Source organism: Artibeus jamaicensis, unplaced genomic scaffold (genome assembly GCF_021234435.1).
Source record: "Artibeus jamaicensis isolate MK-2021 breed Jamaican fruit bat unplaced genomic scaffold, CSHL_Jam_final scaffold_916, whole genome shotgun sequence".
NCBI classification, from domain to species: domain Eukaryota; kingdom Metazoa; phylum Chordata; class Mammalia; order Chiroptera; family Phyllostomidae; genus Artibeus; species Artibeus jamaicensis.
In genome coordinates, this window is record NW_026522059.1 from 42,582,520 (window position 1) to 42,607,854 (window position 25,335).

Consider the following 25,335-nt stretch of genomic DNA (forward strand, 5'->3'; position numbering starts at 1 on the left):
CTAGGGAGAAAAAATGAGAATGCCTGTAAAGGAGCTCCTAAAACCTGTTCTTTACTAGATAAATTCCCTGAGACAACAGGATGCAGAAGAGGACAGGTACCTGGAGTGTTTTCCGTGCCGGGAAGAACACAATTGCTTACTAGCAATAAGGGAGTGCTGATGGTTACAAAGAAGTATTTATTTCCTTCGGCCCAACGAATGCCTCCGTTCTACTCTCTTTTAATGAAAGAATTCAATGTGGTTGATGTCAGAGTTGAGGGTGAAAAATGTTCAGTGTGTATAGCTTTGTGGAAAATGGGTGTACTTATTTTTAGTTCCTTCACAAAGGAGTAAGAGGAGAGTATTAATTTTGAGTCTTACAAAGGCTCTAATCCAAAGTGACAGTAATTTGGTACTGTCACTTTAATTTAGCAATTCCCCCACACCTTGATAAATGGAAGAATGGTGTGTTATATTTTTCCTCTTTTTTAAAAATTTTATTTTAATTGTTGTTCAGGTACAGTTTTCTGTCTTTCACTCCCATCCCAGCCCACCCACCTACCCCTCCCCACCTCCCTCCTATTTCTACCCACTTCCCCCCCCCAGTTTTTGTCCATGTGTCCTTTATACTTGTTCCTGTAAACCCTTCCCCTTTTCCCCTGAAATTCGCCACCTCTCCCCTCTGGTCCCTGTCAGCCTGTTCTCTATTTCAGTTTCTTTGGTTATATTTTGCTTGTTATATTTTTTGCACAGATCAAATATTCCATCATGCATCCAGGAACTCACGTGTGGCCGCACACGGGGCCCACGAACTGCAGGCTCCGAATGCACCTGGGCTTGGTGATTCCCAAGGAAGGCTGCAAGATCCGGTGTGCCAACGAGACCAAGTATGTTTGCTTCCACCGCTGTCTCTTTATGCATCACCTGTGAAAGGGATGTTCATTACAACAAAGCTATGTTCATTTGGGTAGTTTCTCTTCCTTTGCATCTGATGTAGACTGAGTGGGTGTTATTAATCCAAACTCTTTCATCTTTGTCACTTTTTTGTCCTTCCTGTTGGTCTGGAGATACTCCCCAGTTCCAGGGCTGCCTTCTGCCATGATTTCGCCCCAGAGCACGCACACGTGGTTGATGAGCCTTCTTGCTTCTCTTTCTAAATGAACAGACTTGAGTCAGCTGACTTGTATTGAGCCCCACATATACTCCGCATTGTGCATATTGCATTACCACTTGAATTACTCAACAATCCAAAGAGTCCCCCTTCCTGAAGAAAACACCCTGGTGATATGGATGTTCTGTTCTAGAGGGGTCAGCACGGTGCCGTGGAAGAAGCTGGCTGGCTGCCTTGTTTAGATTCTGTATTACCTTGGTCCATTACTTGCTTAATCCCCTCAAGCCTTAGCCATCTTGCTCATGAAACTGGCAATGATACTATCTGCTTTGCAGGATTATTGTATGGATCAAATAAAATAACGCCGGCAAGGCATTAACCCAGATCCTAGCATGAGCAGGGATGTGAGCGTGAGGGCCACTTCTCCCCATGCCTTTTCCTGTCCTAACCTTAGTACTCCCTTCACCTGGAACTCCCATCCAAAATAAACCTATTCCTAAGATCCAATTTAGTTTCACAAAAAGAAACCTCTCTTCTGACTTCTTAGAGTGTGCATAGTATATATTCTCAGTAGTTCTGTTCTTTATCTTCCATTGCTTTTTATTAATTAGTATATATTAGCCTCATCTTTATGAGTGGGCTGTCAGCTCCTGGAGAGCAGAAAGTAAGTTGTTGGTCTTCTTATGCATTTCTTATGGTCCTTAGCAGAGGACTGATAGGCAGAGGTAGGGGGGTAGTTGTTGGCAGATACCTCCCTGCCCGGGCAGGGCACAGCAGCACAGGGTGCTGTGGGAGACTCAGGGAGGAATCAGATGGAGGGCCTTTCCCTGCCAGGTGTGTCTAATGGGGACATAACACAAGCTTGAATGCCATGAGTCATAAGAGAGGCACAGATAAAAATGGTACAGATGGGTCAGTGGGCAGGTTGCTCGTTTGCTGCTCATGTTGGGAATCTTCAAAGTGTTGACTTTTAAAGACAGGAAGGATTTGCATATTGAAAGCTTGGAGAAAGAGGCATTTCAGGCTGAAAGAATAGCATCAGTAAAGGCACAGAAGCCAAAAATTGCAGGCCTCACAGGAGGAATTTTGAGTGGCTTCAGCAGTCAAGAGTATAGGTTGCTGTTAGAAGGTAAACTGATGCACACTAAAATTTTCAAGGGTTTATTTGAGCAAACATCAATTCAAATCAGGCAGCATCAAACCAGAGGTGGTCAGGAGTACGCCACTAACAGATCCTAGGAGAAAGGTTTTTATAGGGAAGACACTGAAACAAGGGGAAGAGAGTATTTGACTGGTTGAAGCACTGCAGTTGCCTCATCTGGGAAAGCCTGCTTGGCTGTTCCTGACTGGTTGTTCTTAAATGGCACTTTCTCAGATTCGAGTGCCCTGACTTGGGTTTAGGTTTTGGTCTGCTCCTGTAGGCTCCCAACATGCCGGAGCCCCCTCAGTCTAATGGGCTCCTTGTTTAAGTTGTTAACAGTACATATAGAAAAAGGTTGGAAAGTGAAAGAATGGATTAGAAGCTAAATCCTAGTGGTCTCTGATACCAAATGAATGGGATCGGTCCTTAGTTAGGAAGTGAGTCTGGAAGCCATGGGTGAGCTCTATTATATGGGGCGAGGGGTGGGAAGAACAGTTAACGGACTGTCATAGTGGCCCACAGAGGAGAGCTAGAATTGGGATGCTGGAAAGAAACAGAAGGTAGAAAGCAGGTGCAGAAGATCGTATCAAGACTGACTAAAGCGAACCTTAAGAGTGTGCGGTACAAGGGTGCACAGGTCCAAGATGACTTGGCAGTTTCCATTTCGGTCTGTAGGAGGGTGTTGATACTTTAGTCAATAGCGAGAACTTGGGAGGCACAAGCCAAGGTCAGGAGAATGAATAGTGAGTTAAGTGTTTGTGTATATTTTATTTAAATTGCTACCGGAAAACAGTAGAAATATACAGCAGTGGGCTGGATGTGGAGGCCTAGAGCTCAGGAGTGAAGTCAAGTCTAGACATAAAGTTTTGAGAGACACAGACTTAGCAGGAAGGTCTCGAGGAAGCTTGAGAATTCATGAACACATTTACGTTTAGAAGACTGAAAAAGAAGGGAGAACGAAGAAGGAGATGGGGCAGCAGAGGGCAGAGTTGGTAGGACAAAGAGGAGGAATGACAGATGGCTGGACAGGGGAGGTTTCTTCCCAGGTGGAACAGATCTTGTCAGGCCTTTGGGAACTCAGTTTGGGTCTGCACAGTCTCTCTGCCTAAGGGAAGAGGAGTTAGGAACGTGGCAGGGGACCCAGGGAATGTACAGAGGAAGTGGGGGGGTGCTGGGGAAGGCACAGACTGACAAGGCCAACTCCTTGGAGATCAGATATGAGCCGTGGGCAGTGAACTTGGGAAAGGGCACCAGGTCTCATGCCTCAGTACCACCACAGCGCTGTAAAGCTGTTTGCTCTGTCTCTACCTGTTCTTCCCTTCCTTCTCCCCTGTATTTATTTATCTTAAAATCTGTCTGTAATGTCTACAAGTACTTGGGGGGAAAATACTAGATAAAAATCTTCGTAGGAACAGTCAGGGACAAGGAAATGTGTGGAACTGATCCTTGGTCACAAGAGACCTGAGGTGGAGAGAAGCCCGAGCTGAAGAAAGGGCGTGGTGTTCTAGCAGGGGAACAGGAGAACGGAGTGGGAAGTCCCGACGAGAATTCAGAGAAGGTTCAAAATGCAGAAGCGATGCTGGGAGACCTTGCCAGCATCACAGCAACCACATGGTGACCCTGCTTGACAAAGGAAACAGCTGGCAGCCCCTCCCCTCACCTGCCAGAGGTAGGGAAGGATTTTAAGCCGTCTTGCAACTCATTTGTAGGGTGATTGTGAATGAGAATATTAGCTTGGCAGTCCCTCAGTTTCCGCTATGGTAAAGCGCAGCCTACTTCAGGTGACAGTAAATACCTGCTGATAACAGTAATTCACAGATTTTGTATTTAGCACAATGATTATTAAAAGTATTTGCCACCCACCTACCTATGTTGGGCCAGGGAGGCAACTTTCCGGAGGATAAAATGCTTCCTGTTTTCCTGTCCTTGCAGAGCTGGTGGGCATCGGTGCCTTTTGGCCCACTCGTGATTGCTGCTCAACACCCTCCTCTGTTCGGGTAGGCAGGGAGCACCAGGGAGCCTCCCCCACTATCCAGGGAGTCTCCCCCCATTATCTAGCATGCCAATGGCTAGAGAGATGAATGGAGAGGCCCCCAGCAGCCAAAAGGCAGCAGGATGATTGGATAGAGAAAGAAAGCTGTCCTCTTTCTATCCCTATAAGAACCTCGGGTTTCAGCAGGGAAGGGAGAGGCTCTTTGGGATGGGAGTCCACCATTTACCAGGTCAGCACTTGAATAAACCTTTTTTCCTTTTGCACCAGCACCTGTGTCTCAGGTTTGGTTTTCTCCACCTCAGGCAGCCAAACCCACCTTCTTCAGTTTTACCCCCCACTTCCCTCATGTTGTCCTTACTTTATGTTGTGTTAGATTCTCATCCTTAATAATCCTTAATTCAAGTGTGGTTGGGTCAGGCTAAGTACTTGATGACAAAAATAGTGTTCTTCATGAAAGAAATGTATTAATTAAACTAGAGTACTGTGGAGTGCCCATAGTGAAAATAGCTGGATAGCTGAAGAGTAGACAGTGTGTGAATTTGTTTCAGACTATGGTATGAAATCTGGAAGTCCCAGTTGTTATTGTATCGGTGTGGAAGGAGAAGCACATACATCAAGGAATCGGGCTTCCCTGTGCTGGGCGACAGGAAACAATTTGTCAGAGCTTCTCAACTTGCAAAAGTAGGTAGGTTACCTGTAGCAATTTGTGCACGGTAGTTCTCAGGTACTAATAATCACACTGCTATTTCTTCAGCACTGTGATTCCTGCTAGTGAACACATTTAATTATACCATCACTGCAAAACCTAGCACCATCTTTTTACCTAAAGAGGAACTCACAGGTATGCAGCCTTTTACGGCTATAAACAAAATGATCATTTAAAACTCACAGATGCTTTTTGGTTACAAAACTGATGTATGTTCCTTGTACATAATTTGTAAAACACAGAGAAGCACAATCATAAAGGTAAATACTGATCTCAATACTTAACTAATTAAGATCTTAAAGATCTTAAGATAAGTTAAGATCTTTAACTTAATTTCAACTGGAAAGACCTTTTTCCAAAGAAGTTCACATTCACAGGTTCCATGTGGGCACCCCTGTCTTTTTGGTGGGGGGGGGGTCCATCATTTAACCCACTCTAATATCGGAACCGAGGTTTGGTCTCAGGCAGTCTGGCTTGAAAGTCCTCTCCAACCTTCAACCTCATAACCTCACTATACAGCACAGGTGTCAAACTCACGTTCACCATGGGACACATTAGCCTCGCAGTTGCCTTCAAAGGGCCGAATGTGATTTCAGGACTGTATAAGTGTAACTGCTCCTTAACAGTTAAGCGAGAGCTCAGTGCTGCCACCTGGTAGAAACAAGGTGCTGGGCGGGATAAAACAAGGTGGAGGGCCAGATTCAGCCCAAGGGCCTTGTGTTTGCCGCCTGTGCGGTACAGAGAATCTGGGGCTTTTTGTATTTTTTGTTGTTGTTGTTATTGTTTACAAAATTAGATCATGCTTTAGCTGTAAGATGATCACTGTGAACGGGGCCAGCTTTCATTTCCAGACAACCAGGGTGTCAAGGAGAGAAAGCAGCTGGGAGCCCCCAGTTTTAAGCCATTTGTGTCATTCCAGACAGTCCAGGCTTTGTGGTCTTTAAGATGGGATTATTAGCAACTTGACCCAGACCTGAATGAACTTGAGCCAGCAGATAAACAAGCCAAGTGGGAATTGTTGCTTTCATAGATCAGCCAAGTCCCATGAGCTTTGGATGATCCCAGAAAGGAATTCGTTCTTCCAAGTTTCCAGGAGGGCCTCCGGGGCCTTCTACAACTGGGGCCAGGGGAAAAAGAGTGCCTGTGGCGTTCTCCTGGAGACTTTGCATTATTGCCTGCAAATTGCCAGCCTGGAATGTTAGACAGACCAATATGTCACCAGGAAAGCATGTGTTGTCATTAGGGTCGGCCACAGGCTGAAGAAATGAATTGGCGATAAGTCACTTAATTCCTCTCTGTATTGCTGTAGAGATAATGGCCTCTTCCCATATATGTCAAGTATTTCATAACATCTTTTTTATTAATCTTTCATTTTTTCAATTAGAAAGTCTGTGTAGCAGGCATGCTAGAATATGAACAATAGAAGAGAGACTTAATTTTTTAAACCTACCATGAATCATTCATAGATACTTGTTTTGTTTCCATAAAGTATCTGAGGAGATAATCACATTATAGATGCTGTGAAATAACCAAATCATTTAGCACCAAATAGTTTAGCCCCTTTCATTTGTTTTCTAGTTTACCTGAATTCATAATTTGTGTCACAAAATATATCCATCTTCCATCTATAAGTCCACCGTTCAAATTTGCTCATCTGATATTAGAGGACAAAAAATGGCATTTTTAGCTGGCTGTGTTTCTGGAAGTTTTGTTAGTGAAGGTTAACATTTGTCCTTTTTCTCTTTCCTTTGAAGAACTCGGTGAATTAAAAACATCCACCAAGTTTTACCCCCTGTTCTGGTTAGCATGGTATGTTTATGGCCATTTACAGGCCACATGGTATGTAAACATGGTATGTTTACATATCTACACCCCAGGGAGTGGCGGTTCCCACATGCACAATGCATTGTGTCCAGTGTTCGTTCATTGAACTGATTGCTGAGAGGCTGGGAAGGTGGAATCCATTTTCCGATGGCAACATTAAGTGATGTGGAGGTCCCTGAGCCAGCCCCCGAAAGCTTTTAATGCACGATCTTTATTAACAGGGCTCTGGAAACCGTGACTATTTATAATACTGTTTCTATGGGGAGAATGCATCCTGAGTTTTTCCTTCAGATTTCAACATTTTGTATCTTCATAAAAGGAAATTAAGAGCACAGAAGTCACATGACCTGGGTTTAAATCCTGGCTTTCCTTCTAACTGAGGGCAAGTTTAGTCAAGTTGCATAACCCCTCTAAGACTCTGTTTCCTCATCTGTAAAATGAGAAGAACAAGAGTGTGTCTCTGTGTGGTTCTGGTATTAAACTGTGTTTATAAAGTCCTGTGGAACACATGCATTCAGTGTGTTTGGGTCTGTGTTGTTCTCTTGTCTGATTGCAGCAGACAAGGCACTTTTGTCCCTTACATTAGAGTGAGACCTGTGCCTCCTACAACACTGAAGGCAGTTCCTGTAACCTGGGGAGGGCACTCTGATGGGGCTGAGGGTGGGGCTTTAAGGAGTTAGGAAGCTGAGCGTGGGCAGGGCCCAGTCTGGTGAAGGGCCCGGTACAGATGGGGACTGTGATTTGATTGGCCTGCAGCTGGGTGGGAAGCTGGGGGAAGGGAAGTGCAGTAGCACAGCTGAAAGCAATCCTCCATTTCTCTTTTTTCTCACCATTCCCCACCCTGGAACAGGGGGAGAAGGAAGGGAGCCGTGCATCATCTCTGTGGCCTCGTGAGGCTTTCTCTCCTTCCCTTCCATCTTCCTCCTTTTCTGGCTTTCATAGCTCTGTTACAAAGCCCTCTGCTTCTGGGTGACTCAGGAACGAGAGGAGGAAGGCGAAAGCTACAGAGAGGCAGCAGGGGGTTGGAATGCAGGGTGACGCTGGATCCCAGGCCCAGTTGGAGAGGAAGCAGGTGCCATGGCAGCCTGGCTGGAATGGGAGATACCCTGGGGGTGCATATGTACACAGCCTGGTCAAAGACAGTCTTTGCGAAGTTAGCCACCTTTTATTGAAATTAATTATCTTGACATTAAACAAGATAGCAACTACTATACCCATTTCTCTGAGGAAAACTTATTAAATATGTCCTGTGAAATGTAATATGAAAACTGAAATTTTAACCAACAGCTTGGCTCAGAGAATTAGGAGAACTTTGTTGCTAAAAGCAGCCTCAGAGGTCCTCTTGTCCATCTCTGTCACTGCACAAATGGGGAAACTTGGGCCCCTGGATGAAGTACTTTCTCACAGTCACATGGCTAGTTAGCAGCAGTCAGAACAAAAACACAGGATTCCTAGCTTCCAGAAAAGTGCTTTCTCCAGAGAGATAGGTAGGTGAGTAGGTAGGTAGATAAATAGGAAGAGTGTGTGTGTGTGTGTGTGTGTGTGTGTGTGTGTGTGTGTGTGTGTGTGTGTTACAAGGAGCAAGGAGCAGGAGAGGAGGAAGTAATAATGATAATGCAGCCCCACACTTCAATTCTACTATGCGCCAGAATTTCCACTGAAGTCAGACTGAGGAATTTCAATGGCTCAGAATTAATGAGAGCTGTGTTAGGTATCCTTATTGCTGAACTCTTTGACCCGTTTTTCTATTCCACTCAGCCTGTTTAAATACCACACAGGCCACCTCATCATAGCATCTATAGGCACTACTGTTCCCTAGCACTGTGATCTCGAGCTAAAGGCTCGAGCTATAAGGAAACAATTCTAGTGACTTTCTGCTTCTTTCACAGATCATAATATCCTGGCAGACATCTCTCTCCTGGAAAATTAGAATCATGTCATTTGCGTACCTGAGGACCTTTTAGCAGGGATCACTGAGATGATAAGCTCTGTAAAGTTTTTAGATGAAAGGCTCTATAAACACCTAGTATCACTCCTTAGCATTATTAATATTGATGATAATTCTATGACAGAATGACACTTACTATGTATGTGCTGCCGCCATTATATCATTATCACAAACTCTAATTATAATACTTTGAGAAATTGAGGTGTTATTTTATATTGCTTTGTATTGTGGCCGTCTATTCTCATATCTTTTTGCAAAGCAGGAAGAGGTGTTCTTCTCGTAAGGATAAGAAATTCTAGAAGGCCGTGGAGGATGTGCAGCACCTCACCTCCGACCCCGTTGTGCTGACCCCTCCAAGAAAGGGTTTCCCACACCTTCAGGAAGACTCCTTTCAAAGGCCACTCTGAACATCTTTTCTCCAGGGGGCTCTTCCCATGTCATCATCTGAGTGTAATTTAATCATATTTGGTGGGGCTTTGCTCACAAAGCAACTGGCCTCACAACTATTTCTTTGCATTGCAATGAGAGTCCTCGTTTTTTACTCAGAGGAGAACCAGGGTCCTTTGACATCCTTCCATTCTGTCTCTTTCTCGGCAGCTGATGCCTCTCTCATGAACCCCAACGCGTTTCAGTCTGCACAACACTTGGCCGAGGTTCTATTATCCTTCCTTGTCCCCTCTTTGGTTAAATAGGATTACAGTCTAGTCATCTAGCTCTGGTGGATGATTGAAAGACACAGTTTTTTAAAGTGTTCAGATGCTTAAATCTACATTTAAGCAAATCTATATGAAGTAATTGAGTATCTTTGCTGTTTTGAGGAAAATGTATGGAAGAAAATGGAAGGGCAAATAAGAAAATGAAAGTGTGTCTGCGAAGACATACTTCCCCTCCCGGTTTATGGCCCTGAAGGAATCCAACCCTTCAGATACCTCCCAGATTCCTTGTTTTAAAAAATTGTTTAAGCAATGATTTACACTAGTCCATATTTGACTGAAAGTATCTGAAAAGCAACAAACCAGTGGTAACTTAAGTTTCCCCTTTATGGGTACTGGTGTTTCATAAATGAACCCAGTATGTTCCAGCCGCAAAACTTTTTCCAAATTTATAAGGAATTTAAGTTAATGAATGCAGTTTTTAAGATTTTTCTCCCATAAAGCATTCCTAAATCTTTGACTTTCTTGGACCCATCAGAATCTAATGAAAAATGGTTTTTTTGTACAACTGAGAATTTTCTGTTTTGTTATTTGAATTACTGGTACTTCTAGTATTTTAAGTAGGTTTCAGATTCTCTGCCATCCAAAAAACAAAAAAATACTGAGAATCACTTTGTATAAATCACAAAGTATATTTCGGAGATTGTCCTCAATGTTTTTAATATCTCACCCCCTTGGAAGAGTTCAGTTTTCTCAAAGGAAGGCTAATTCATAAAAATAACCAAGATAATATTTGGCAGCATTATACCACTGCCTAGCATTATCATCTCTATCTTTTGTCTTTTCCCTATTTTTCAATATTTTCTTTCTTCCTATGTTTTATCATTGCTACCATTAATTGAATATATACTATGTACTCACCATGTGCTAACCCTCACATGAACTATGCAGCTGAAGACAGAAAGGCTCAAATATGCCAAGTAACACATCGTGGGGCACACAGTAGGTAATGGGAGGACCAACAGGTGCAAGTCTGCTTTTCTTCAAAATCTGTGACTTTCTATCCTGTGGGGGCTTCACTCCCCTTTCTCTCCTACCACACACTGACCTTTGCCTTTCCATTTTTTTCTTACATAATTGTAGTAAAACACCCATGACATAAAATTTATCATCTTAACTGTGTGTAATGTACAGTTTTGTGGCATTAAGTGTACTCACTCAGTGCTATCATCACCACCATCCATCAACATAACTCTTTTCGTCTTGAAAAACTGAAGCTCTGTACTCTCTGAACAAGAGCTCAACATCATTCCGCTTTCTGTCTATATGAGCTGACTCCTGTCGGGATGTCATATATGTGGAATCACATAATGTTTGTCCTTTAGCGACTGGTTCATTGCACTTGACATAATATCCTTAAAGTTCCCTCCACTGTAGCCTGTGCCAGACATCTCGCTTAAGGCCGGGTAGTATCCCACTGTAAGCACACAAGTTTATCTCACTTTGTCCATCCACACATCCAGCACTGCACACTTGGGTTGCTCCACCTCTCACTGTGCATAACGGTGCCACGAACATCAGTGTCCTGTTTTCCCTGTGAATAAGCTTCCCCTGCTTCATCTTCTAATTGCTTGTCAGTGAGAGCCAGTAATAATGCTCTGTCCCACTGATTAAACCTAGGAAATGACCGTCAAACTGTTTAAGCTGTGGATCATTTCACTTCTCTTTTTCTTGTCATTTTTTTCTCTTTTTTTAGCTTTGCCTTTTTTTTCAAGATTGGTTTTGCATGGTAATGAATAGATAGTCTGTCATTTATCTGAGTCTCTATATTTCTCCTGAGTCTGTATATAGGAATGGGCAAAATTAGGTTCACAATTGCGAATAATGTGAAACATGGTTTACTCTTATATTATTATTTATTAGTTATCGTATTTTATTCCATATGAACAACTGTAAACCTACTTTTGCCCAAACCTGTATTTCTGTCTTTCACTACAGTTAAGTGGAACTCCAATAAAAACTCTTTGAACCTGCAGAGGAATTGTGTCAAAGAGCCAAGCAGCCTGCATTTATTGAATGCAAGACATTAGGCGAAGTGTGTGTGTGTCTGTGTGTGTGTGTGTGTGTTGGAGGTGAGGGTGGCGTTGGCAGGAGTAGAGATTCGGTTCCCAAATTCAACGAACTTTTAACTTGTGAGTGTTTGTTACTTTATTAGTTTAAATTTGGAATTTTTACTGTCAGATTCTTTAATATGTCTGGGATGAATTTGCCTCCCACCACGCCCACCCCACCCTGTTCCCCTAGGACTTTTGACAATGACTGAGGCATTTTGATTGTCACAGTTGGTGAGAGAGTACTATTAGCACCTAGTGGGTGGGGACCAGAGATGCTCATCGATGGCCCCCCAGAACAAAGATCTGGTCCCAAATGTCAATAGTGCCAAGGTTGAGATACCCCATAGTATGTAATATTACTTAATTTAATGTTGATTAATCACCTAATAATGAACATGAAAAGACACAAATCATTTTCCTAAGGGAAAATTCCTTATGAGACTGTAATAACTTGTAATCAAGCTAGCATTTTCCCTTCTATAATTTTAACTATTTGCTAATCCAGAATATAAAATTGTAACTTCTCGAGTGGAATTTTAATATCTCAAGAAAATTTTCTAGTAGAAATGTTTTACTTTAAAAACATAACACAGTATGCAATATATTGGCAATTGGCAAAAAGAAGAGACCATTGCGTGGTTAATAAACTCTCACTGCCTTTGAAAGGCATTGTGCAATTGCTCCCTGAATAGTCTTCTCCTCACTGCTTTACTCAGACTACAGTATATTTACATGTTACCCCTGTACAGATATTTTAGGAAGTAGTACTCTTGGCCCTAAAAGGATGTTTTGATGGAAAATACTCCATGGATAACCCAGTCACTTCATAGATGTCATTAGAAATATTTACTATCTGCCTTTCCATAAAGTGGAACTTTTTAATAAAATGGAACTTTAACAAATGGAATGGTGCCCTGGCTGGTGTAGCTCAGTGGATTGAGCACAGGCCTGTGAAGCAAAGGGTTGCCAGTTCAATTCCCAGTCAGGGCACATACCTGGGTTGCAGGCCAGGTCCCCAGTAGGGGACATATGAGAGGCAACCAGACATTGATGTTTCTCTCCCACTCTTTCTTCTTCCCTTCCCCTCTCTCTAAAAATAAATAAATAAAATATTTTTAAAAAGAAAATGCTTTAAAAATGGAATAGCTCCAAAGGAGAATCGTTTGGAGATGTACAGACACCCTGCCAGGTATCCTACTGGGCACAGAAAAGCTGGACAGCCAGTCGCTGTGTGTAGGTCTGAACTTGTCTCTGAACCACCAGGAAGGATTCCACGGTGTCGTTGACCAGGAAGCTGGCCTGGGCGTGGGTGCATGGGGCATGCGTTTGAATGCTTGCCCCACTAAACAAGGCTCATCTAGGTTTGTAACAGAGTAAGTGCGTTCTTATCAACAGTCTCCTACTCTTTGTACACCTTCAGTGCTGAGAGATGAACATTGCTGTTCATGGTAGGATTCCTGAAATTTCTACTTAATCACCAAAAAAGAATAAGTCCTGGCTTGGCATTTCAGTTGTCTGGTCGTATCGCAGAGATTGTCCTGACAGTGCCTTCCTGCACATAGACATGAATTGATCCTCAAGCATCGGAATCAAGAATCCATGTTTTTCTGTTCCAGGACGTGGGAAGAAGGCAAGGTGCTCATCTTCGACGACTCCTTCGAGCACGAGGTGTGGCAGGACGCCACGTCTTTCCGGCTGATATTCATCGTGGATGTGTGGCACCCAGAGCTGACACCCCAACAGAGACGCACCCTTCCTGCAATTTAGCATGTTGTGTGGGCTTGGGACACTCTGGAGAGAGACTGCCTCTCTAGCTGTATCTCCTTGGGTGTGGGGATAGAAGTTCACTCAGCAATGCCTTTCATGTCCTTGATTGGCAGCCTGAAAATCTCTGAACCGCCTCCTAGGGTTAGAAGACACTAAAGGGAATATTTGCCTTGCTGCAATTTACATAAGAAATGCCCGGATGTATTTCATCCCATGAGAGCATCGTTCTGATGTCTATATTTCAGGTAAATACATGATAGCTTCTACCTTGCCAGCCAAAGATGTTTTTTTCCATTTAGAATGGGCGAAATCAGTGTACAGTGAGAATACATGTAGCAACTGTGAACGGATTGCTTTAGCTTGTAATTTTTCTATGCAGTTATATTTTTCTAGGGTAGCTAAGTGATTTTTTGTCATCACATACCACTACTTTTTTGTTGATTTTAATAACAAGCTGTGTAAAATGCTTTACTTCTAGCTGTTTATAGTGGTAACTTTCCTGGTGAACTCAGACTTCCCTTTTTTAATTATTTTTAGACAAAGACACTCATGAAATCAGCAGTTTGACTTTCCCAATACAAATGAAAAACCTGTAATTATGCCAATGTCTGTGAACTGTACAGCTCCCCACCCACTGAGTCTATTTGCTTTTTTATCTTCATTGAGAGCTAGTGTCCTCGTTTCTCTCGTCCCCATGAGAAAGGTGCAGACACCGCCCAAGTGGCATTTCTTGCTAAGAGGAAGCCTTTACACTGAAAGGGGACATGGGATCGTTTTATACTGAGTCATAAAAATGCCACATGTAAATGTTTTTAATGCCAAGTGTTAGGGCTGAACAAAAAAAGTAAAGTTTTTCCAAGTAAAAAATTTTCTCTCAGGATCAGGTGGAGCTGTGGCTGCCAGGGCACTGGCTGCGGGCCTGGTTGCAGTCCAGGGGACGGGGCTGGACCCCGGGTGTCTTTGCCTGTGGTAGGTCCATGTGAGTGACAGAGTCTGTGATGGATTCCCATCACAAGTTTTCAAAAATATGAAGGAAGGCAGAATGGAAGACTGAGAAGGCCAGGATCTTTGTCCTGAGTGTAGGGTGTCAAGATTGCCCTCCTCTCTGAAAGAGCTTAGGAGTCTTCCAGCTCTTTTGCTTGAAAAACTTCTGCCATTTAAACATCACTTTGAAAAAGCAATTATTATCCACAACTTAGCTTTAATATTACCCACAGCATCGAAACAGCTGTTGAAAATGGTCTTGCCTACTCATTCCAAAGATGACCAAGTCATTAATTTGGTACATTATTAATGCATTAAATTTTGTTTTTAAAATTAAAGCTAACTAAGAATGTTAGCTATAGGAATGTAATAATATCAGTGCACTGAACTTAAGCTAATATGAACAAAAGCGCTGGAAAAATGATACATAGGTTACCAAGAATTTATAGGTTAAAAAAAAATACTCGTGATTTTTTTTCCATCCAATGACGAAAGAGGATGCTTTCTTATCTCATTTAAAAAACAGTCCTTTAAAATTGAAATGGACTTTTCCGCTCGTTCTTAAAGCCCATTAGCTTCTAGGAGAAGTTTGCAAACTATTTTTTGTGTTCCCTTCTGTGTTGCCAGTATTCAAAAAACTCACTCAAATAGATGAAGAAGTATGTGAGGAAAATAGCAAAATTAATTCCCAAAGTCCAGAAGAAAAGGCACACTCCTGAAAAATAAACAGGTATTTTTGTCCTTCAGTATTTATTGAACAGAGGAAATGACTGACAAAGGACAATACAATCAGTGCTCGTGTGGTAACATTCATGTCACTTACACAGTTTGGTTCTTGTATGTATATTGCATACACAAAGAAATTCAAAGAATAAGTTGTCAATGTTGGATCATCATCTTACAGTCATGTAATGAAATCATGGAATGGAGTAAAAACAAGCTCTTTCACTTAGTAATTATAATATGGTATTTAAAATCAGGTCACTACAGGATCCTAAATATTGCCAATTGAAAAGCCAGAATTGTCATTACTGTTGCAAAGAGTTGGCAATAATTGCATTTTAGGCATTTGGATTCCACAACTACCTTATAAACCAAGTAATAAAATGGATTTTCTAATTCACTTTAATTCTTCATCTTTCGTCTCTATGTCACGGTATATAAGAAAAGTGTTTCAGTCACCGCATTTGGTAGAATTATTTCAATATTAATTTGAAATTGCTACACAAAACGAGTTAGTTTATTAATACTGTGATACAACTGGCTCAGAAATATTTTTAATTCTATTGCAATTTTATTTCAAGGGAGAAATACAAAAATTACTCCTGTTAATTGTTATCTACCAGTAGAAAAAAAATGAAAACACCAGATCCATCGAGAAAGAGATCCATAAATGGTTAAGAATAGTAATAATATCCACTGAGGGTGATTTATGGCCAGTTGAATCACCTCTTTCTTTTGAATTTTGAATTTTGTAGCTATAACAAATTAACCCTCTGAAATCCTTAAAACGTAAAATCATATTTTACTGCCCATTATCAACGAAAATATTTTTATTTGGCATTGAGCACCAACTGGTCATCCTGACGAATGGCCGTGCCTTGCAGGTGATGGGGGAGTAGGAGATCTCTAAAAACACACGGCTGGTTTGGGGCAACATGGCACGAGTGAGGACGTCATGTCCTGTGATATCTTTAATTGTATCTAATTTCCTTTGAATGGACAGTTGGGGACTCATTTCTAAGGAGAATAAACAAAGAAATACAATGATCTTTGGCATTTCATCCTGCATTCCTAGTCTTCTCTTATTTTCAGCACTTGCATATTTGGCCATCCTTAAGGGTCTTCCTCCAAGATTGAATACCTACCCACTCAGCAACAGCCAGGCCCTTTCTCTACGCATTTAACTGGTTGTAGTGAGGGGAAGGGAGTTAAATGCTTTAGTTGCACTTTTCTGAGCTGTAGTGACCCAAGTGAGGCAACTTGAATGGATTTACCAACCACTGACATGTTTCCAATGGGACCCCACCCCCCGCCCCCGTATCTGCAGGCACACATTGCTTGTGGAAGTCACATTGCTAAGATGAAATAATCATATTTCACATTTTGTGCCTCTTTTAAAAGTCTGCTCATGATAATCAGCTGGTAGCCTGACAAAAGATGTGATGTCAAAATCACTTTTGCAGGATATCAAAATAAGCAAACTCTGAAAATAGCCAGACCTCAGAAAACATGCTCTTAGGCTGAACAAGTTGATGCTGGTGATGAGGTCAAAGAAAATAATTCAATAAGAATGGAAATTACTGGAGATACTATTGTCTCAGGGCTTTTGTACTACATTAAACTTGACAACTGTGTCTGCACAGTTTTATTCTGATGTATCTACTTGGAAATGCACTTAATCTTAAATTGCAGAAACTGAAGGTCTCTGTGCAATGCCTCAGAAAATTCCTTGTTCTAATGCAGTGTGCATTGAATTTAGTTTTTCTCTTTTCAATTCATTTAATACCATAAATGTGGGGGAGAGGGATCTTGTTTACATAACTGCCTTGCTTTATCCTCCATTCAATACCCTTACTGAAAAACACAAAGAAACATCTCTCAAGTCTTTGTTTAACTTTGGCTACTCCAGCCAGGGGCTGGTGACAGTCATTACTGGGTGGCAGGAGTGGAGAGCCTTGTGTCAAGCCAAACACACATGTCTGTAGGGGTCAGTTGCACATGTGCCTCCTGGGTGGCTGATGCCACTGACGGTTGGCATTATGCGGGGACATGGAGTGACTCAGGGATCAGTCCAGAGCCAGAAGTGGCTGAGTGTTCTCATTCTCTCCCTTCTCCTCGTGCTTCAGAGTCCCAGCTTCTACCACGGACTGCGATCTAATAGTATGAGAAGGAAGGAAAAAGATATAATTACAAAAAGTTCATGATGGCAACAACTTTGGCATTCAGATTTTATGTTTCCCTTATTAATCAAGACACTCAACATGAATATTTAATCCCCCCTTTTGTAGCTCTGTTTTCCTTGCTTTTTTGTCTTCTATACCACATTTTTATGGGGAGGAGCATCTTGGAATTCTTCTTTGTGGAGCACTCATCTGTTGGTAAAAGGAACATGTATTCTAGCCACAACTCTGCCCCAGCATCTATACATTCTCTAGATCTTAAGGAGTATATGGTGAAATGAATTTTGTTTGATTTTTAATGTTTTTAAATACTTTTTTATGGTTTCTTTCTGTTTTCATTGATTATGCTGTTACAGTTGTTCTATTCCCCCCTTCAGTCCCCTTCACCCTAACCCCCGTCCCCACCATTACCCCCCCTTTAGTTTATGACCATGTGTCTCAAGTTCTTTAGATTCTATATTTCCCATACTATTCTTGCCCCCCATCTATTTTCTACTGTCTATGCTACTTATTTTCTGTACCTTCTCCCCCCTTCTCCTCCTCCCACTCCCCTGTTGCTAACCCTCCTTGAGATCTTCATTTCTATGTTTCCACTCCTGATCTAGCTGTCCTTTTAGTTTGCTTTTGTTTTAGGTGTGGTTGTTAATAACTGTGAGTTTGTTGTCCTTTCACTGTTCATGTTTTTTTTAAGTTCTTTTTCTTAGATAAGTCCCTTTAACATTTCATATAATAAGGGCTTGGTGATGATGAACTCCTTGAATTTGATCTTATCTGAGAAGCACTTTATCTGTCCTTCCATTTTAAATGAAAGTTTTGCTGGATAGAGCAATCTTGGTTGTAGGTCTTTGGATTTCATGACTTGGAATACTTCTTTCCAGCCCCTTCTTGCCTGTAAGGTCTCTTTTGAGAAATCTGCTGACAGTCTGATGGGGACTCCTTTGTAGGTGACTGTCCCCTTAGCTTTTGCTGCTTCTAGGATTCTCTCCTTCCTTCATTTTAATCTTGGCTAATGTAGTTATGATGTTTTTAAATACTTTTTAGAGCCTTTGTTTCTCAAAGTCATAGGAAACTGCCATGCATGATGAAACTGTCATGCTTTGGAATCAGATGGTAAATACAGACTGTGCTCTTTACTGGCTGAGGAGTTCTTAAGCTCTGGACCTTTATTCTCTTATCTGTAAAATAGAACTATTAACTACCTCCCACAGTTGATAAGGACTCCACTAATATACATAATGCATTTGACATGTAATTGTAGTTAAAATTAATGGAGGACACTATTATCACCATTATGGCAATTATAGTAGTGATCTTTAGTTTCCGATGTGTTCTTTCATATTGGACCATTAGCATTTCTTTCCTGAATTTATAACATGGATTGAAACTTAAAATTACTTTCCAGCTTATAGGGAGAAGGTTGTAAGAGTTATCCATATAGTAAACATTCAGTAAATGTTCACAGACTAAAAATAAATCAGTCAAAACATTAAGAGAATAGTTGAACTATATCATTCAAACAAGCAAGCAAAATGTACAAATATGTGCAGTAAATGCTTAACTCAGAGGTCTGAGTTGCCCAAACCCTCCACATTCTGAGTGTCTTAGGACAGACTCTGCCTTCCTCCTCTAAACCCCTAAGGTATCCTGCCTGATAGAGCATCCTTGTATACCCGAGACTCTGGCCCATGCCATATAGTATGCTTACAATACAATTGACACTGAATGCCCATTTTTGTGTGCCTGGGATTTGGGTCACACTGCATCAGTTTGACCTCTTGTGATGGGGAGGAGGAGGTGGAAGAGCTGAAGACTGAGCAGCTAAGGTCATTCACACACCCTGTATGCCTATGTGACTGACCTCCTCCACCCCAATAAAAGCCCAGGGCACTAAGGCATGGGTGAGGTTCCCTGGTTGGTGACACTTTGCACACGTCACACAGCATTGCCAAGAGAATTAACCTCTGTTCACGTGATGCCACTGGAAGGACAACTGGAAGCTTAGAACTGGCCCAGTGCACCTGGACTCCACCCAATGCACCTTTTTCTTCTGCTGGTTCTAACCAGTATTTTTCTTTTTTGCTGTAACAAACTATAACCGTGACTATAACAGCTTTTCTGGGTCCTGTGAGTCCTGCAAATTTATCAAACCTGACAATGGTCTTAAAGACTCCCAAACACAAGCTGTAATTACACTAGTATATGCATCTTTCATTGTAAGTTATTTACATGTATTAACTTGTTTTCATAATCCTAAAGAACGGCACTATTGTCTCCATTTTACAGATGGAAAAAGACACCAAAGAACAACAGCAAAAAAAAAAAGTAGCACAGGAAAAGCAAAAAAGTACAGAGTGGAGAACAGCACAGGTTTATCACCATCACACTACTCCTGGGTACACCTAAGGCTGCAGAACTGTTTATCTAAAATATTTAGTGTTTCTTCCACCTCACTGTACAAATAATTCTCTGCCTAAGATTCTTATCTCCACTCAGGATATGTATGTGCTATAGAAAGTGTAAAATCAAGAACCCAAGAAGCAAATTCATGCAGTTGTCTCAAAACAATGGGTTTGGACTCTAAATATCAATCCAATCAAACGGTTCAACTCTAAATATGAAGCTTAACCTTTGAAAATGAAATGGATTCATGTTTCCCTGGGACAGGACGAGAAAGCCCCAGGCAGCCCAGCTCTTTACACATTTTCTCTGTGTGTCTCTGTTTGTGTTAAAGCCCTGATGTACACAGGGGTGGGGCAGATGTTAATAGATTATATATGGAGCAGAAAGGCCAAAAATCCAGAGGACATGAGAACAAACCCAAATAAGCATGAAGAAAACCAGAGAAGCTCAGCCACATACCCAGGGCAATCCCTTCTAGCACCTCGGACAGCTGCCTTAGTGCTTTGCCCTACAGGCCCTGGTGAAAATAGGCGATGTTGATGGCCATTCCATTTTAGAGACTATATGGCTTTTCTCTTCTTTTATGCTAGGTGGCTTTATTTTACAACATAAGTGAATCACAGCCATAGAGTTAAAAGGGACTATTATGTATAGTAACCCAATAGGAGCTATTCAGTGAGGGGCCATACAGCCTCTTGAATATATCCAACTTGAGAACCACACTCCCCCAACCCCTAGAGGGGCAACTCTGCTAGAAGTTCTTCCTTACATTGAACTAAAACCTCTCCTTTTGCAACATCTATATACTGTTTCTGGTTCTGTCTGCTGGAGCCATCAGGTCCATACAACAGACTAAGTATTCAGTGCCCTCCAGCCCTCTCATCGCCCTCACCAAGGTGAATCAGATTCCTCTTGTGCCATGGTTTCTAAAGCTCCCCGATCCAGCACCCTCTTGTATCTCTTCATCAACTGGTTACCCACAGGGTATCATCTCAAAACAAAGTAAAAATATTGCTTCCCTTTTTTCCTTTTTGTATGCTTCTGTTGTGGCATAGAAAATGCACCTAGAATTGCATTAGTCTTTCTGACACTAATGCAACATAGTGCTGAGAAAAAATTTAGCTGCATTTATACATGCCTCTGTTGAACCCTTTCTCTCCTGTCTTGAAGGTGCTTCTTCAAATATTAAATTTCATCTTTTTAAAAAGATTTTATTTAGTTAGTTTTAGAGAAAGGGGAAGAGAAACATCAATGTGTTATTGACTCTCACATGCCCCCTACTGGGGACCTGACCTGCAACCCAGGCATGTGCCCTGGCTGGGAATCGAACTGGTGACCCTTTGGTTCACAGGCCAGCACTCCAACCACTGAGCCACATTGGCCAGGAAAAATTTCATCTTTTAAAATTTGGTTCATATTTGTACCTATATGCCTCCTTTTGAATCCTGAAATTTGTCATCTGTCCAAATTATTGTCTAATTTTAATGAATATTGAATTTGTTTCCAAACTTTCCCTGCCTGTATTTTGGGAGCCACTATGAAAAACAAAATTCTCAAATACTGAATCTTCAAACAGTCATTTATTTACACTTACTCATGATAGCAAATGTTGTGAATATTTCCTGCTATATGCCAGGAACTGTGACCAAATGTTGAGAAACCTTCATTCTTTTGTGAAAATATTGCTTTAGTTACCCGGCCCTAGACCCAAGACCAGACATGGGATTACTCTGATAGTACTCAGAGGAGAGGGTTTTGGGAGGAGAGAGGCATTAGCTTTCAAAGGAAAGAGAGAGCAAAGCTATCATTCACACAATGACCTCATTCACAGTCTTTGTTCAGATGGCTCTCCCTTCCACCTCCACCTGGGGTCAAATTGGACTATGTGATTTCTCTCAATACCTGTACTGAAAGCAGGTACAGCAAGCAGGTGTTCTTATCTCAGCCAATAAACTTTATGTCTTGTTTGGTGGGTCACCATTGAACAATGAGGAGCTGAGCATGCAGAACCAAACATAAGTTTTGTGGTCTACATTTTCCCTGATGGAGAAGATGACATGGCCTCTACTTTCAGCAGGGCAGAATTCCATTTGCCTGGTCACACAATGATCATCTGATATAAGTAATACCATATTAGAAGGATTGGAAATTCATTGGGAAAATATAAAGCAAATGTTCTATTTAAGAGAAAAAATAGTACAAATAAATGACACCAAAAGAAACACCCAAGATTTTAAAAATCTTGCCCACAAGCAGTCCATTTAGCTGAGTCAAAGTGATTTCTGGGAAGATTGATCAACTGTGCACCGACAAAAATGTCTGCACCACTTGTAAACAATGTGCTCAGGAACTGTGCATCTAGTATTAACCTTGGAGGAGCCACTTGCCTCGCCACTACCTAGTCCAGATCACTCTTGGTGGTAATCTCTCCATTTAGGGGCTTTGCCTTCTCATAAGAAGCTTAACACTTCAGCTAAAATAAACATTTTGGACTTTTCTCTTGGGTCCTCTTTCCAGCACTGAAAGCCAGCTTAACCCCAAGGGCAGGCTGGGGAGGGATTTGAACTACTTCAGCCATCATTATCTCAGTGGTATAGCAAACTCCCTGAACAAAGGCTACATTCTAGCCTTGACAGCCACATTTTGTTTTCCTACTCTATGCTCTCTTTACCCCTCCCTCTCCTTCCCCCCCCACCCACATCCCTTCCTCCCCGTCTTGTCTTTCTCCTTTTTCACCTTCTCTCTTCCTCATTTCCCCTCTAAAATTTGGAACTTGCCTCAACTCATATCTTCAAAGATCTATAGCCATGGTTTAATCTTTACTGATTCCAAAGGTAAGTAAATTCGGGTAAGAGTTCTTTTACAAATTGAGCTACTAAGAGCTCAAAGCCTCCTTATAAAACTTGTAAGAGGTAATTGTTGTACTGATGCACCATGGAACCTAACACTAAATGAAAGGCTAACATGTCAAAATAAAAACTGCTATTTTTTAAATTCAAAATAAGTGATGAGACTGTTCCACCTGAAAGCTAACCTTGTTACCTTATCTTATACCTTACAATTTTTAGAGTTAACAGAAGTTTTGACTTGATTAGTAAGTATTCATGTAGCTTCCAGAGCAACATATTTGTTGTTGCTTTCAAATCTTTGAAGCAACATGGGTTTCTTTTTATCATAATGCCTTTAATAATGTCCTCGATAAGAAATCTTAAGGAATAATTTTAAGACATGTACAGATTCTTCTGTGTTGGATACTGTCATGTACCATGACAGTATGGTAGGGACCATACTGTTCATAATCAAAATCAGCCTCATAGGCAACATGGCTCTGCTCAACGGGAACAATCAATGTTTACTGAACACAATAAATAAATTAGTTTTTTAAAAAAATAAGCCTAAGTATTTTTTGTATAAAGCAGCAAATCTTTTCACTATCAAAGTGAAAAAAATAAAAAATAAGCCTCCATCTAATTTGACAACACAATATGCTACTATTTTATTGAAATACAAAGAAAACATAGAGGAAAATAAATATTCTGTTCCTTTTTCGTGAACTATTTTTAAAGTGAGCTGAATATTCAACTCAGTTCTTGCCTATATGTGCTATAACTCAAATTTAAATGTGTAATGTAGTTATATTTAACTCTGATGTGGCATGGGCTTACCCTTCTTGTAACAAGGAAGAAAATTCCAACAGAAAGCAAGTGCAGTTTTAGAAAACATAAAACCAGGTTGCTTTTGTGAAACTGGGCTCACAGGTAAATGGGACAGGAGCAGCCCTGTCCATCACGCAGCCCCACCACGTGTGACCCCTGAAGACTTGCAACCGGGTCAGTCGGAACTGAGGTGGGTAATAGAGGCCACGTGTTCACTGGGTTTCAAAGGTGGTATGAGAAGAGAGAACGTAAAGCATCTCATTAAGAGTCTTTAAAATTATACGTTGAAACCATCATTATTGTATACATTATTACATTAATTTCACTCGTTTTTCTCTACTTTGATGATGTTACATACAGGACATGTATGTAAATTAAAATTACATACATGACTCACACCGTGTTTCTATTAGCCCGCATTGGTCTAGAACCTGATTTATTCTATCAAGCTTGTTGCTGAACCCAGAGTGATACATTAATCCTCATTTAAAAATTCACAGTCATCCTAAAGAGTCTCAGCAACACTATTCATTGATACTGCTCATATTTACTGGTCTAAGCCTTTCCACATATTAACTCCTTGAATCCTCACACTGACCCACCCAAAGACTCCTGTGACATGAGAGCTGTGTTTTGTCACTGTTGTTGCCTGAATTTTAATTAGAAAGAAACTTATGAGAAAGAAAAGAAACTTTCTTAGAAAGAAACTAATGAGTTAAGACTGCTAATTTGTTATCATTTAGATGGAGGTGAACCCATACCTTTTTAATCTGTAAATGAGTAAGTAATATGAGAAAACTTTAGGAAGAAATTTAAAATATTTGAAGAAATGTTCTTTTTGAACACAGACCAGATTTAATGTGAACTTCATGTTAAGAATCCAGATTTTTGCTTGTTCGTTGTTTTTGCTGTTCAGTAGATGGGCCCTGCAAGAGGTAAACTGGGTGGGAGTGGACTGGGCTGGGGCCTAAGTCTAAGGGCCTCTTCTCGTCACCATCCATGTCACTGGCTCTCTGTGGGACTCTACAGAGCACCCGACTTGGTTTTCTGACACCACATTCTTCAACTGCAAAAGGGTGATTTTGGGTGAGGTAATACATTTACCCCCAAGATTTCCTGAACTCTACCAGGTTACAATCACCTTTGTTCTTGAAAACAGACTTCAGTTTTCAAAGTCCTGCAATTCACACTTTAAGCTAGTTTGCTCGAATAGTCTACCTCTCTAGCTCAGCATTGGTTTTTACCTCTTTCTAAAAAAATCATAGAAATACCAAAAATGGCAAAAGGTGGTTGGTGAAACAGAGAATGCCTTCCTGAAGTTAGTATGTACCCAATACATTTAGTTTCACAGCCAAAAAGATTTACCTTTTAAAAATGTTTTTCACTTTTATAAGTTTTTAAATGTTGAATTCAAAGCTGCCAGGTGCTACTTAACACTTTTTGTGTCATCGTTAATGTGTTTTAGATTTTTTCAAGTATCCTACTGCTACAAATGGTCCCTTGTCAAGTCACAGTATCCCACTGCAGTAAAGAGCTCCTTTCTGACGTGTAGCCACCAAGGTTGTTCCGTGTGCACAGAAATTCCGATCAGCAATCAGTAGATTTTGTTGTCACAGCTGAAATTAGTTTAAGACTATTTTGGAAAAAAAGATTTCAACTTTATTTAGATTTTTCTAGAATTGTTACCTACAGGACAGTTTCCCATCACCATGACTGGTTTTAATCAGAATCATCATCATCATCATCATCACCACCATCATCATCCCTGACAACAGTCACCATTTACTGAGTACTTGCTACCTGCTGAGTTTTGCACTAAGTATTTGGCCTTCATTGTCCTTGTTTAATCCTCACAATACTCTCCTGAGGCTGGTATTTTTTATAAAGATTTTATTTATTTATGTTTAGAGGAAAAGGGAGGGAGAAAGACAGGGAGAGAAACATCAATGTGTGGTTGCCTCCCACATACCCCACAGTAGGGGACCTGGCCTGCAACCCAGGCGTGTGCCCTGACTAGGAATCAAATCAGCAACCCTTTGGTTCTCAGGCCAGCACTCAATCCACTGAGCCACACCAGCCACAACTATTGTTAATTCCATTTTGCAGATCAGGAAACAGCCTTAGAGAAATTTATGATTTACATAAGTTTCCACAGA

General features: G+C 41.2%; 2 protein-coding genes across 7 annotated transcripts in view; one reads left to right on the forward strand and one right to left on the reverse strand.

The window, feature by feature from the left end:
• ASPH (aspartate beta-hydroxylase) overlaps window positions 1-15,349 on the forward strand; it is a 201,467-nt gene extending 186,118 nt beyond the window's left edge. For all 6 annotated transcript variants that reach the window (XM_053661029.1, XM_053661030.1, XM_053661031.1 and 3 more), the window contains 3 exons: window positions 5-96; window positions 733-866; window positions 13,086-15,349. In XM_053661029.1, coding sequence (XP_053517004.1) covers window positions 5-96; window positions 733-866; window positions 13,086-13,236 — 377 coding nt within the window. In that variant the 3' untranslated portion in view covers window positions 13,237-15,349. The remainder of the gene's footprint in view (window positions 1-4; window positions 97-732; window positions 867-13,085) is intronic.
• Window positions 14,952-25,335, reverse strand: part of CLVS1 (clavesin 1) — a 154,507-nt gene continuing 144,123 nt past the window's right edge. Inside the window, exon 5 of the mRNA XM_037167433.2 lies at window positions 14,952-17,097. Coding sequence (XP_037023328.1) covers window positions 17,010-17,097 — 88 coding nt within the window. The 3' untranslated portion in view covers window positions 14,952-17,009. The remainder of the gene's footprint in view (window positions 17,098-25,335) is intronic.